Raw genomic sequence first — 14,998 nt, 5'->3', positions numbered from 1 at the left:
CGTTCTGTGTTGTCTGGTGTGCTGTACAAACCTTTCTCTGGCAAAGCAGTCAAAAGGCTCCACAAGAGAAGTGAGGCAGAAGAAAAGCAAAACCAAATGACACCAAAGCAAGTTACAGCTCTCATTCCTGTGCATGCATCTGATAATTTTATATCCTATAAAATTTGGTTTGCAAAGAAAGAAGATATGGACTAGTACATAAAGGAGACAAAAGAGCCTCATTGCAGGTTTGTAGCCTATTGTGTTGAGGGCATTTCTTATTTCTAGGGGCATTACATCAATGTCACTGTGATGAGATAAGTACCTCAGGTGCCCCCTGGCTTGCTGGGATTTTAATTACCTTGCCAATGTAAATCCAATTTTGGTTACATACTTTGTACTCCTGCAGAGAAGTCTCTTCTGCATGACTCTGTATTTATAGTCTGAAGCTGGAGAAGTCTGTGAAATTATTTTTTTCTCTTTTGCCAAACTGGAGTGATTTTGGAGAGCAGAGAAAGTACTTTTGAACAAAGTGCGCTCTGAAATACAATGTTTACATCTAGCCATGCTTTAGATTTTGTTGGCAAAACAGCTTATTCATAAGACTAAGTCCTGTAAACACTCAACAAGTACTGTTATAGTCTTCCCCTTCCTTTCAGGCATGTTGCACAGCAGAAATTTGGCACGACTGTGATTCTCTGAACAGTCTTGGCACGACTGTGATTCTCTGAACAGTCTTCCATGCGAGGAGATGGCTCTTTAGCTCCTCAGCTATTTCTAAAATTGAAAGCTTAGCGGAATCTCACTGATTCACAACTGATCTAAGACAAGATAATTACAAAGGCTAAAACAAGATAATTAAAAAGGCTTTACAAAAGTTTAGACTTGTATCCATAGCTCTGGATTTATAGAAAAAACAGCTGACAACAAGCAAAACTTTTATGCAGCAAACTCCAGTTAAATTCCAGAACACTGGAGCATTTACGAAGTTGAGTCAACCACAGAAACAGAAGCATCCAGCCCTAGAAAAGTTTTGGACAAGAGCAGTTTGGTTCTGCTTTCAATCACAATTCATTTTTCTCTGAGAATTTCCCTTGAGAATTTCACTGAAGACTTCAGCCACAGGCTGGTATTACAACCAGTTTAGTGGAGCTGTCAATTAAAAACACAAGGTCAGGAGCCTAAACAGCAAACCATAACCATGTATTTTTTCTGTCTAATCACAGATCTAGGCAAAAGATAAGCTGACTCTTGGTGCAACCCATTTCAGTATATTCAGGGCTTAATGACTGTTCCTTTGGGCTTTTCTCTCAGCTAAGCTTTGAAAACAAACATTGTATGGAAAAAAAAGAGATTAATTGGGGATTTTCTTGACACCCCTCCCAGCAACAACACTACTGTATAGTTTTTTAATGCTTTTTCCACTGGACCACAGATAAACTCTCTACTCCTTATTCCCTTATCTTACACCATCTAACAGGCATAGCACCCTTCATACTCAACTGAAACAAAGCTCTTCCTTTATCCACAGGCTGTTCTCCTCTGCTGTCCAACTTGCTTGGTTATCTCCTAAATACAAACAAACTTCCAGCCTAGCTCTTAACCTTGCCTGGCACTTCCTGCTCTGTCCCCCAGCTACCAGCCAAGGGACAATGTCATACAGGAAAAGATGAACTGACCCCTCTCAGATCTACTCTGCCTCTTATCAGCTTAACTTTTTTCTCCCCTTTCCACTCTGCCTTGCCTATATCCCTCCACACTGTCCAAATAAAAATCCCAGACAAGCCAGACTTTTTTCAACCAGCTGAGTATCTCAAATCATAGCAATACAAAATTAAAAGTTACATGTTGAGATTATGGCCTTTGGGTTTATATTTTTTCTCAAAGCAATTCCACTTTCCAGGCAGGGTAAGAAAGTCAGCAGCAAGAGTGCAGTCTGAAAACACAAGCCATTAAATATTAACATTAAATGTTAAAAATAAATATGGGTAACCTCAGGTTACTGTAAGCCCTTTCTTTTTTCTGACCTAGTTATCTCAGCCACTCCTAGACTAACTAAAAGTTTCATTCCTGATGTGAAGTAAGTGCTGATGCATTTCATCTTGGAGCTTGTCAGGCAGATCCAGCAGCTTTGGGTTCTTCTGGAAATGTGCAAACCTTGGAGACTTTCAGCTGCACCAATTATTCCAAATTCCCTGTATAAACAGTGTTTTTTCCAGTTATGGGCTTAAGGAACCTGCAGAAAACCCCTCAAAACTCAGTGTGCTTTTCAGTACAGCTGTACTTGCGAGAAGATGCTCTAGCATGTGCAAGCAGAGCAAATAATAGTGCTTAAAATGAGAAATATTTACAAAATTATTCATTCTTACAGTGTTGAAATAACACTTTTTTTCTTGGCTGGGGAGCAAGGAATCTGTTTTATCCTGACAAGTTCATTTGGATATCATGCACTATTTATCATCATGGGGAGTACCAAGATTGTGGTCAGTTCCTATACATCAATTCTTCAAGCAAGATTGGCTGGAACTGCTGTGATGTATATAAAAATGAATTATAATCAATTTACTGCCCATTTCTGCCACCTTAATTGAGATTAGTGTCTAAGCAATGATTATTTCAAAGAGTACATAATTCAATTGAATGTTCTTCGTTATTTTAAGAGTTCTATATGGAAAGTTAGTACACGATGGAGTTTGTAAAGAAACAGCATTTTGGTATATATTTATTTTACTAATTCCAGAATAAAGCAGTCCAGCAGATGGAATGCAATCAGATGATGTGTTCCTGAGCATCTCTTGCATGGCCTTCTACAGCCCTTTACCAGCAAAGAGCTTGCTGAGAGGCAGACAGTGGTGGGTCTGGGTGACCAGCAAGGTAGAACATTTCCAAATGCCAAACTAATCAAATGAATGCTAACTTGGTAGCACTCTTCACAGAAAAGAATAGTTAGAGAATATCCTTTTTATAGGATAGAGACTTTCTGTTGCCTGCTGTACACATGGGCAGTTAGAAAACAGGTTGTCCATAATCATGGGGGTCTGGGGAATTCAAGGTGAAGAGCTCAGAGGCAAAGAGACACAATCCCCAGGCCTGCAGTGACTGCAGCTGAGTATTGTGATCATAGGGAGCACATGTTTGCCTCAGAGCTGTCACTGTGGAGCAGGCTCCCAAGTCAAAGGCTTGGATAAAGAAGGGACATCAGAAGACTGAAGATTTTTTCCCCCTGAATTTGTTTTTCACACAGAATTCTTGTTCTATTATATTTATGATTGCAAATAAATCCATGTAATGGGATGGTCTCATACGAATGGTTTTCATTAAAAAAATATAATAAATCTGTCTTCTTTTTCTATTTGTATTGTTACAAATAGATTAGGATAGTTAATATATTAAATGTACAAAGGAAAAAGCTAGGATATATGGCAGTGCTCTGACACACAGTCATGGTAGAGAAGATGCCAGGGAAATGTTAATATGATTTGATTTCAGGCTTTTAAAAACAAGCCCACTGACAGGAAGGAACTCTTACACTGTTTTCCCATCATCTCTAAGGGAAACATTAAATACATGTGCTACTTTCTTAAATTATTTAAAGGAAACAAAATCACATGTTCTTGCTAAAAGCTTGACAGTGGAGTACAATAGATGCGCTCAGACAAGAGGAGCCTGTAAATTCTGCAAACCATCACATACTGATAGATGTTTCTGGGCAAGCTGCCACAAGAGGAAATAGGATTTTTCACTGATAGCATCTGTCAACAGAAGAACAGTAATCACGTGGCTCGTGATTAAATTTAAATATAAACATAATGGATGAAATCTACTGTAATTGCTGTGTAGCTAGAAGTATTTACACAAGTATGATTCTAGGTGATTTAACACAGCAGCACAGAACTCTCTTGGAAAACTCACATTTTCCATTCCCAGGGCAAGATACACAAATGGTGTAGTACCTGCTTCTGCTGCTGCAGTAACTCTGCAGTCTGCAGCTGTGGTCCATGATCAGCGCTCTCCATGGTGGGATGCTGGGAGAAATCTGCCAGTGCAAACACAACATCCTCCTCCTCCTCCTCTCGCTCTACATCATTTGCCTTCTGCTCAGGCTGAATGCTGAAGTCTGGGAGGGGCTCAGGATGCTCGATCTAGAATGCAAGAACACAGGAATGCAGGAACACAGGAATGCAGTAACGCAGGAACACGATTTTCCCATTTACCTCTGGCACCAGAAATCTCCTGAAGGACTCAGGGAAGGGACTGCATCTCTGTGGTGGCATGTATTGACCTCAACTGAGGCCACAGCACTGATCTTTGGGTGACCCATCACCTACTGAGTATGTGAACACACCACTATGCAGGCCTGCAACACCAGGGGTTTATGCAGCTGGGATGGGTCTAATGTCACATGATGGATATAACCTATCACACATTGATCAAGAACTATACAAGACACTGGTGCATTGTGTGATGAAGTAATGGAGATTAGGAAGTATCCAAATCTACCACTTTATTTTCTGTAAAGTGTGAGCAAAACACGACTCCAATAATGACTAAAGCTGGGCTGGTAATAAATTAACCAGTCAAAAAATCCAAACAGTCAATAAATGAAAGCTTTTAGGTATTAGAAGATGAGCTAATTTACACAGAAGCAAATTAACACAGCTGAAGTAAAGTAGAAGCAAATTATTTTTAAATAGATACTCATCTCTTGTTTCTGACTCATAATACCACAGCAGATGAATCTAAAGATGTTCATCAACCATTTATACAAAACATTGGAGTATTCAGCTTAAGCACACTCTGACCAGACCTGAAAGGTTACTTGTACTGCCAAATGCAGCAAACCTTGAAAAACACTACATATAAAAGGACCAGAAATATTGAGAAAAACTACTTTGTTGCTTACCAAATGGCTTCAGAATTGCATGAACCTGCAAAACAAATCTATTGTTCTCAAGAATTCAGTGAAAAATGTCAGAATGGGAAAACATTTTATTTTTTTCTTTAACTAAGAAGCAAATGGTAATCCTGGGTGTGCAGCTCAACGCTTCCTTCACAGTGCGTGTTGGCTGGCAACCACACCCCTGCTGAGATGTGTCAGCTGGGGGATTCCAGGTTGTTATGTACTTCTGAAATTCCTGATCTTGATTTAGCCTCTACTTAGAAAAGCACCATGATGACGACCGATGTACTGCTGCTGACAGCGACAGACGTGTGTGTGGAGAAGGGGAACAAATAAGGATGATTCACTGTAAGTTCCCACATGAAGCTGTATAATTCTCCTGCCAACACAGAAACAGAGCTTCCCTCCATCTGTATTGCTGAAGGCTTTGTAAAGAACACACTGTGCACAGGATGAGAAAAACAACAGCACTCAATCCATCTAAACAGATTTGACTCCCTCACCTTGCTAATGTGCTTTTTTTCTTTCAAAAAATCACTCAGGAGTCATATCTTTGAGATCTAATTAATTTTTCATTTACTCTGTGAGAGTATTTTAGGACCAGCTGTTTGTACTAGTTAAGGGTTTTGCTTTAAAGATGGGTGATCTGTTACATATCATGCAGAGTATAGCTCAGCACAAGCCAACACAAGCTTCATGTTTAATTTGAATCCCCTTCCAACATATGTGCAATTTGAAGGCTGCTGGTGTCCCATCATATTTCAAGTCTACACTTGAAGAAGGGACATCCCAGTTCTCATCTGGGTTATTAAGGTGGGACAGTTACCTCTAATGTGTCCTCCCCTTCCTCCTCCATTCGCTTGCCTTGCCGCCAGTGTTTCAGCAGCCACTTCAGTTTGACGTACAGGAGAAAGGTGTCCTGCTTGAAATGCCTGAGTTCCTGCTGCAGCAGATTTTTCTCCTGACTCCAGGTCTTCTCCTCCAGTTTGTTCTGCAAAGTCAAGCTCTGCACTTCCAAGTCCTTTCTCCGCAGGGTCTGCAGATGCTCCTCCTCCAGCTTTAATGGAATAACAGGCAACATGTCAACAGAGTGGTGTCCTGGGGCAGTCTCCAGGAGTTGTTCTTCACTGGGTGAGACAAACTGAAATCTCTAATTTTCACCAGTAGTGAGCAGCTATTGAGTTTGGCTCAATAAGTTCTTCAGCAGTTATGTCTGCTGAGGAAATTAGAGGATAGCAGATGATAAGCTTTTCTTAGATAACCGTATGAAAGTAACCTGCTGTGGAAGTGGATATTTACTTCAAAGATGCACAAGAGCTCTGAAGCTGGTTAAACATTTTACACCACTCACATTTTCCTCCCTCTCTTGATTGTATCTCTGCAGTAGGTTCCCAGCAGAGGCACCAGCCCACGCTGCTGCACATATCACACCTATTAAATGCATTTGCAGCCATTTGTACAAGGTGGGACCACAGCTGCCCTTCAGAAAACACAGAATATTTGCCTTGCAACTTCCCCCCACAGGCACAGGTTCAATCTGTCCACAGTTGCTACGTCTCCCTCTGCCTCTGGAAGGGCAACACTTCTGAAGAAAACACCTCCAGTACCTCAGATACCACTACTGGTCCCTCACTTCTTGCAGTTCATACTTGAAGGCATCTGAATGATACCACAGTAAACAGTCTCTCATTCTGGCATGACTTTATCTGGGACACAAGCAGGAACTGAAGACACAGGAACAGATTGCTACTCAGCATTTGACTTGTCTCTCAAGAAAAGCTCATTTTTTAGAGGACATGTATAACTACACCTGTTTCAATGCAAGGCCACCTGAAACATCATTCTTTAAATGTGACCTTCCCTCAATATATTAAAAAATCAAACCATGGCATGACCTGCACCCAACAGAACTTGTACAAGTTAGTTGCACAATATCTCATATTGTGCATAGATGAGAAAGTGCTTCACTTCAACCAAGCTGTGGCTTCTTCATAGATGAAGAAAATGCAGATGGAAAATGAGTACAGAGTCACTGTTTACAGGTGCCAGTTTCTATTTTCCATTCTGCAGAACAACAGCCCCTCCTTTTCCCAACCAGCTCCATAGATAAAATCTATGAAAGCCACAGTACACTTACGACCACAACAGTCCAAACCACTGGAACACGCCCTGCAACAAACAATGCTCACATAAGAACAAAGAATATTTTGGGGGCTAGGACTCCCTAGCAATAAATACCGCTGAGAAATATATGTTTGATTTTCATGGCAACATTGAGATGCTTCTGAAATAGGCTACCAGTCCATATGAGATAGTTTCCTAAGGACTTGCCTGCCTTCTGAATGATGTGCTCCAGCATAATGCAAATTTTTAGCGTCTATGCTACTATGCCCTAAAAAGTTCCCGATTAAATTGAAATTATTTACAGTAATAGCTAGCTTAAATGTGTTTAAAATGAAACTTAAAAGTAGTCTGGAGTAAAATTAGCCATGATAGCCCAAAAAAACATACACACAACTCCTAATAACACTCATGGAGATTATACACTGCTAGCACACATCAATTTGATGTCATTAAACATTCCTCAAAAGGAAAAAGAAAAAGAAGAGCTGATTTTAATTTTTTTTTTTTTTTTTTTTTTACAGAAAGAAAGATGTAGATTTGATGTTGATGACCATTCTTTCACCAAATAAAGTTATGGTTAAATACAGCAAAAATCCGAGTAATTTCCACCAAAAATCCTGGACAGTGATAAAAAAGGAACATTATCAACAGAACAGGCATAATCTGGAAAAAAAAATGAAGAATCCAGAAGATGCTTTTATTCTTCTATTTCTGCTGGCCATCAACATGAACAGCTAACTTTGATTTTGGTGCATTTTTCATCATTTTGACAAGCTGTTATATTTCAAACCCCTGTGGTCATGAATTCTTGCAGAAGACCCTAGTGGAGGTAGATTCATAGAGTGCTATGCTTTTTCAATGGATAGCAACTGCAAAAGAAAAGAACTTTAAGAGACAGGCATAGCTTCCAAAAAGCTTTCACAGCTGAGGCAACTAGGAAGGAAATCAATTGACTGGTTGCCTTCAAAAGCTCCAGTGGAAAGCTCCTGTGGAGATCAACTGGAAATTAAAGCTAGTTATGAAAAACAGAGAGATACCACTTGGGCATAAAGAGATTAGTTGGCACACGGAAAAAATTCTTTACAGTATGCAACAATTATGCTGAATTTAGTCCATGAAGTAAATTTAAGAAGAAAACTTGAGTTAAGAGCCAAACAGCCTGCAGAAATTAGCAGCAGATTTTTTTTGCCCTAGGAGCTAGAGATCAGAAAACGATTGACTAATCCGTTCTAGCCTTCAAAAGAGCAGGGAGAGCTCATGTAAAAAAATATGATTTATTCACCAGCTATTAATAAGAAGATTGGAAGCACTGAGTACTGAGAAATACAAAAATGAATGCCCTGCTTTGTTTCTCAGCTATGTGCACATAGCATCTCCTCTGACTTCAGAAAAGTGCTGGATTTTACCTCAGCCAGGAGGAGTCAGGATAAGGTATGGAGACAAACTGAGCTCCCAGGGATCCAACACATGCTTGCCCAGCTCACAGAGAGATGAAGGGTGACAGAACTCTCCATGCAGTATTCCATGTCTCTACCATGATTTCCCCTGCAGAGGGCAGGACAAAAATTCTCTCCACCAAGCAGAGAAGCCAGATTCACAGTGGCAAAATGGGCTTGAGTTTAGATTTCCCCAGATTCCAGATTCTTCATTTACTCAGAGGAGGTCACACAGGCACAGCCATCAGGACACAAGTTCCCACAGTCCTGACAAACAAGGTTCACGTCACACATCATGGTCATGCGTCTCTCCCGGCAGGTGGGTTTGGTATTTACCTGGATGATCCTTTCTGAAAACTTTTCTTGCTCCTCTCGGTGAAGTCTTGTCTCCTGCTCAAGCTGAGCCTGAAGCTCCTGTATCGATACATTCTGTACAGGTAAAACATGGGAATCCCTGAGCTGATCAGCAGGACAAAGGGAGAGGTTTAGCAGATAATGTGTCTCGGGGGTGAAAAAAAAAATGAAAAAGAAAAGAGCCATGGGACAGACATCTGCACAACTCAAGATTACCAATAGTTAAAACCAAAGCACAGTGTGCAAATAAATAACAATGTCCTAAATCTGTGTGGGAATTTCCTGTGTGGCTTCTGGAAACTAAAGCTGGAATGCTGATGTTACATATTGGATATTCTCTTCAGGCCTCTGCTCTGGATTTGGACTTGATAGCTGAAATTCCTGTTTGCAGGATTATGTATTTGGTGGTGCATTTCTTCATCATAATCAAAGCTGTGAAATTTTAACACCTTTGCACAAGATGAATCTAATGCATGCATATTGAACCTAACTATTTATTCATTTGCAACAGTTTTGATAGGGCAGTTAATGGAATAGCATTTATTAAACCAAGTATACATAAGATCCCTTTCTTCAGATACAAAACAGTTCTTTGCATAAGTCAGCTTCATTCTGTGATTTCCACTCAAAATAATTACAACAAAAATGTCACAGTGATAAGCTGTGTGAGCCTGAGATGCGACTAAAATAATTAAGTGTCCCTCCTTTCAGGTCCAATACTGTTTTAGTCTTAGTATCTTCAATTTTATGTTCTCATTAAGTTTGGCATCCCATCAGCTTTACTCCTGAAAGTTACTTAACTCAAAAATAAAGACCCAAGAAGGCAGAGTAAGATCTCATTATTTATACTACAGTAATTAATCTTGTGGCACTTATATTTCTGATCAGAACTTTCTGTGCCCTTCACTTTGTGTCTCTCACATTGGCGCCAAAGCTGATTTATCTGTACAAAAGTGATGCTCAGCTAGATGCCATCCTCTTCACGTGTGTGACCACAGAAAGCACCACAGCACCAAACTCCCACTTCCCAGAGCAAAAATGTACTTAATGACAGGGTTGCTTCAGGCTTCAAAGTGCAATCCCAAGTTCTCAGCTGGCCCATGTCCTGCGTGCTCCGGTCTCAGCAGCTGCAAGGACATAACAAAGGTCGTGGGACTGCTCTCCTGGGCTGTGTTGCCATTTCCCCAGCCCCTGCATCCATCTCCTCGCCACTCCTCCCACAGCAAAGCCAGCAGCTGCTGCTGTTCAGGACACACGGCCCTTGTTGGAACATTTTGGTTATTCAAAATGTAGTTCTCCCTGGAACAGACACTCCTCACCCCTATGCTAGGGAAAAATTAGATAAGGCAAATGGAAGTATCCCAAACACTACCTGCAGGACCACACTCTGCTGGAAACCAAAGTGGACCTACACAGACTTTCTGGGCCCTATCAGTTCCTTCTTTGCTTGAGTCATTTATTGACTTGTGCATCTCTGTTTTGTACCTGAGGAAAGGACACTTCCATCCCTCTGAAAGGTACACATAAAGTGACTAAGAGAACATTATCTGCCTTATCAATTTCATCTGTCTCTGTAATGTGACTGCAGACATTTTGTAGTGCATAAGGTCAAAATCTGGATTTGAAAAGAATTGCTTGTGATTGGATTTGTCAGTTTTGCACAATCATTTGTAAATTCTTTATTTAATTCTCTCATGCAATAAAGGAAAAATTACTTTCATCAGGAATTTCTACATTATTTTATTCTGATCAGGCTTCCTTAGGAATATGCCAGACAAAAACCAATGTATCAGTTCATTCATGTATAATTAAAAAAATAAATTCGTTCCTTCCCTTTATGAATTTGAAATTATTAACCCATCCAATTTTTTTACAAAGATGTAGCCCATGAAAGGCCAGATTTCAGGAAACTTCAGTGCTAGGATTATGTGGGAACTGTTGGAATTACTGAAAAGAAGTTAAATATATCATGAAGGCAGATGCAGTATTAAATGCATGCTAAGGCAAAATCCCATCATGACTGCTTTGTCTCTTTAAGGACAACATATTTTTGTAAGTCCTAAAGTAAATTTAAGTTGGAAAGCAGCTAGTGCATGAATGAAGAGCTGCACACCTTTTCCCTTCCAATGCAACCTGAGAACTCTTCACAGTCTATAATAATTTATAATGTAATTTCTACCAGAGGCATTGGGATAGCTTCACTGCTGAAATCATGGGCAGTAAAGCTGTTTAAGTGCCTAATAGATTGCTGCTAAAACAATCTATTAGAATCATGAAAGAATAATACTTACAAATGTAAAATGGAATATTTGTGTTCGCAGTTCAGGTACCTGATACTGCTCTGATGGATGTCTGGATTCTCATATATGGAAATCAGTCCCCTACCATACAACCAGCAGGCTGCAGTCTGTGGCACAACTGTGGTTTTGTTTTGTTTTGAAAAGGAACATTACCAGAAAATGGACACAACAGGTGATAACCTGTTATATTCCATTCTTTGCTTCCTTTGCTCTCATGAAGGAGAGTGCTACACGAGGAACAGGAGACACCCCGAACACGACTGCCACTGCACAGTGTGTGACACCACAGAACAGACACACACTCACTACAACAAGACATACAAACACAATACCACGGGAACTACGAGCTAGTGCTACTCTACCACAGCACCACGGAAACAGCTGCACTTAATCCATAGCCCAACACCAACTCACAGCTCCCCATGTATCCCAGTTATTGCATTACCAGACACACTGCCACTCCTGTCCCCTCAGACAGGCACTGCCAAATCCTTCTGCTCAGTCCTTTTACCTCACCTGTTATCACTCCAGAACAAGCTAATCCATGCTGATGCCTTTACCTCAGGAGGATGCACAGAGAAAAGTCATCCTGGAGACTTCACCACTGCTTCCCCACTGCACTGACCCCTTTCTCCCCTCTCAGACTGTTGACAGCTTTTTAGGTTACTTTGCAGCTCACACAATCCCACATATCTGCCATGACTTGTTTTTACAAGATTGCCATCCAAGACAAGGTATGGCTGGCTTTTATTTGTCTGCTTTCTCCATTTTACCGTAGCTAATTGCAACCTCAATTTGCCTGCAAACTTAATCAATTTATATGCAACAACCGTGAACATGAAATTTCATGGAATCTTTCTCTTAAGCTTTATTTCCCCCCCCCCAGAAATGATCAAACAAAATAAGGCCTGAGGAGGCAGGGTAGAATGATGCTCTCCAGCATTTGCGTGCAATTTGAAGCAAGTTAGAAGATGAATATTTTATGCTGCTGCTCTAAAGCTACATTATAATGCTTTGATATTTGGACCTTACATTTGAACACACAGTTTAAAAATTGCTACTTTTTCACAGATTGAGAGCTGGCTATTGCACTCATCAGAAAGAAATTTCCAGTGCCTTTTGTAATACCTTTTACATACAATTCACATCTAACTGAATTGGCAGAGGCTGCTTCTGAAGATGCACTATTCTTCTCACCCCTTAAAAACAGACGACATATATTTCATTTGCTGGTGTAGAATAGGCAGCTGTGTGGTTGTTTGTCTGTGCTTATATGAAAAGCCTCTGAGTTTGGGAAAACACAGAACACTTCACTCCAAGCCTTTAAAAATGCATCTCATTGTATGGATAGTACACAAAGTCTCACCAAGTTCAGTTAGGACTCAAATATCCAGATTTACATCATAAAGGGTCTTTTAAGCCATTACACTGTCAACCTCTACAGAATCTTACATAGTAAGAAAGAATACAATACATCAAAGTAAGTTATTCTTGCATCCCCTAATCTTGGTGGGAAGGAATAATCACAGCATCAGTTTATCTTTCTTCTTCCCACAGCTTTGCATGGGAGGAATAGTGAATATAAGACATGCAACTTTCTATGTGGTCCTTGGTTCTGCTTGTTGGTTTGTTTTACCAGAAGAAAAAAAGTCACAATCTGTAAACCGTTCACTGTTTCCTTTCTGCAAAAAGAAAACCTTTAACCAGAGAAATGCAAGTGCAAATTTTCAGCACATGGCTGGGAGCTGCTGCAAAAACCATCCAGCTGAAAAACACTCACATGGAGTTATGAAAATTGCACAGAAACAGCACCAGTTAAAAAATAGAACTGTCAAAATATAGATCAAGATTCTCCTCATACGTCCAAAATGGATCCATACAGAAGTTTTAATTCAAAGCAGGTGGTAAATTGACTTACCTACGTTGCACATCACTGTATCTGGCTGGCCCACACTTAACCCAGTAATTAACTTAGACTTATACATTCCTTATCGGCATGAGAAATAAGGAGAATGGATAAACATATTAAAAGTGGCTTATATGCTATTCCTATTTTATTACTAGACCTTGTGGGAAACATGTTGTTTAAGACATGCTTTCAGCTTCTCCAGCCTATCTGCTTTTATTTTAAATCTCTGGTGACAATTCACTCCTTTTAAATGAATTCCCTTCAGTGGTTCTTTTTCCATAACCTATGAGTGTCAGAGATTTTATGGCATTTTTCTACACAGAACTAAATGTATAAGTCTTTAAAAGCCGTATGTGAAAACAATCAAAATTTGAAATGCAAAGTGCTTTTGCCTTTGATATACAATTGTTCAGGAAAAGGCAGGACTGAGATCCTCTGAAGGAAGAGAAATAGGAGATATAGCTCCAATTTAGAGCATCAGATATCAAATATACCAAGCCATATATGGTCATTTGAAAGAGCGAAATTTTTCTTCTTCTGAATGTCTTCCTGCTTCTGAATAAACAGGAAGCAATTGCTTGAGAAAACTGCCTTTCCTTTACAGACATTCCATTGGCAGAAATCACCAGGTGAAAAATTATTTACCATTTTTCCCATTGATTTCCATTTGTTGCCATAAGATGTTTGCTCCATGTTATATGTTTTAGTTTTCCTGTTTTAGTCAGGGCAATTCTTACTAGTTCATCTGCTTTTTTCTTGGATAGTAAAGAACAATTTCCCTGACCCACCACAACAGAGCTCTGCTAAAATCATGAATAATGGATTGAAAATCCACCCCAATGGGCTCCAGCCTCTCACAACAGCAGCTGAAAGGCTTGTTTCAGCAAGAAAACAAAGCCCTGCTTCTAAGGCAATTTCAAGATATAATTTCCCTTGGACTGGGACTCTAACGCACCTCTTTAACATGCAAATACATTCTAATAACCCTGTTGCACTAACAACTCAAGTGCAAAGCCCAAACAACAGCACATGTTTACAGTTAGGCCACAGGGTAGTTTCAAGCACATGTCTGTCTGCATTTATTGTATTTAATAAAACAATTAAGCTCCCATGGTGCTCATTTTTAAAACTAGAAGGAATCGCTAAATGGAAGCTGTGTGGCATTGCTTGTAAAATTTTAATTTAAAATTCAGCTTGGAAAAAATAAATTTAGACAAATGAGTTTGCTTGAATAAAAACAAAACATTTTCCTCAGTGAAATGAAAGGCCAGTGCATATATTTTCACTTCTTAAGTCGAAGCAGATAAAGACCCATGTATAGCCATACCCACTGTGGGCATTTGAGTCTCCATTTGAAAATTCTGTGGTAATACAAAGACACCTTTGATATTTGAACAGTATTCTTTCCTGTTCATTCATCTGGAACAAAAAAATACAGTTTTTGATAGTGCAGTGTATGAAATTTTAAAAAACCAATTTAAAATGAATTAAAATATTTAAAGTGAATAATAAAATTAAATTGAATAATGAAATAATAAAATGATACCTTCCAAAATTATTTTGAGAAATCTTCTTCTTCACTTGACTACTAGGGATTTTAAGATTTCAAAATTTCAGTGGGTTGCCTTCTCACTGAAAAATTTGAGCATAAAGCAGTGTAATATTCTTTTTGCTTAAGTGATCATGGCTGTAAAAACACTTTAGTGTTCCACATTTTCTCAAGTTAGACTATTTGAGCCCCAGCCTAGGTCATATTTTGAGCACATCTTGCGCTAAACTGGTTATTCTCTACCTTTGATTATAATTACTGGTTTGCTCCTTGCCAGGCTATGGTGTGAAAAATTTCCCTTCTCTGTTCAAGTACAGTTTTCTGTACATATTTTATACCTCATCCCAACCTGGCAGAGGGAAAAAAAAAAGGTATTCTGCCAAAATTAGCCAAATCCCTAATCCTAGCAGAGGGCATACATATACAGGCCTTAATATAATAACAACA

The 14,998-nt window shown here is 39.5% G+C and overlaps 1 protein-coding gene across 7 annotated transcripts in view; it reads right to left on the bottom strand.

The window, feature by feature from the left end:
* MTCL1 (microtubule crosslinking factor 1) overlaps positions 1 to 14,998 on the bottom strand; it is a 102,316-nt gene that overhangs the window by 24,149 nt on the left and 63,169 nt on the right. For 3 of the 7 annotated variants that reach the window (XM_054285342.1, XM_054285346.1, XM_054285347.1), the window contains 3 exons: positions 8,776 to 8,868; positions 5,706 to 5,936; positions 3,933 to 4,121 (listed from right to left, as the gene is read on the bottom strand). In XM_054285342.1, the coding sequence (XP_054141317.1) occupies positions 3,933 to 4,121; positions 5,706 to 5,936; positions 8,776 to 8,868 (513 nt within the window). Of the gene's footprint in view, positions 1 to 3,932; positions 4,122 to 5,705; positions 5,937 to 8,775; positions 8,899 to 14,998 lie in introns of all 7 variants that reach the window. The other 4 variants (XM_054285343.1, XM_054285348.1, XM_054285349.1 and 1 more) reach the window with 2 other exon arrangements.

The sequence above is a fragment of the Melozone crissalis genome, unplaced genomic scaffold, assembly GCF_028551555.1.
Source record: "Melozone crissalis strain CALT ecotype California unplaced genomic scaffold, PUWL_Pcris_2 ptg000042l_1, whole genome shotgun sequence".
NCBI classification, from domain to species: Eukaryota; Metazoa; Chordata; class Aves; order Passeriformes; family Passerellidae; genus Melozone; species Melozone crissalis.
Note: the sequence above shows the minus strand (reverse complement) of the source record. Positions and strands in the feature narration are given on the sequence as shown.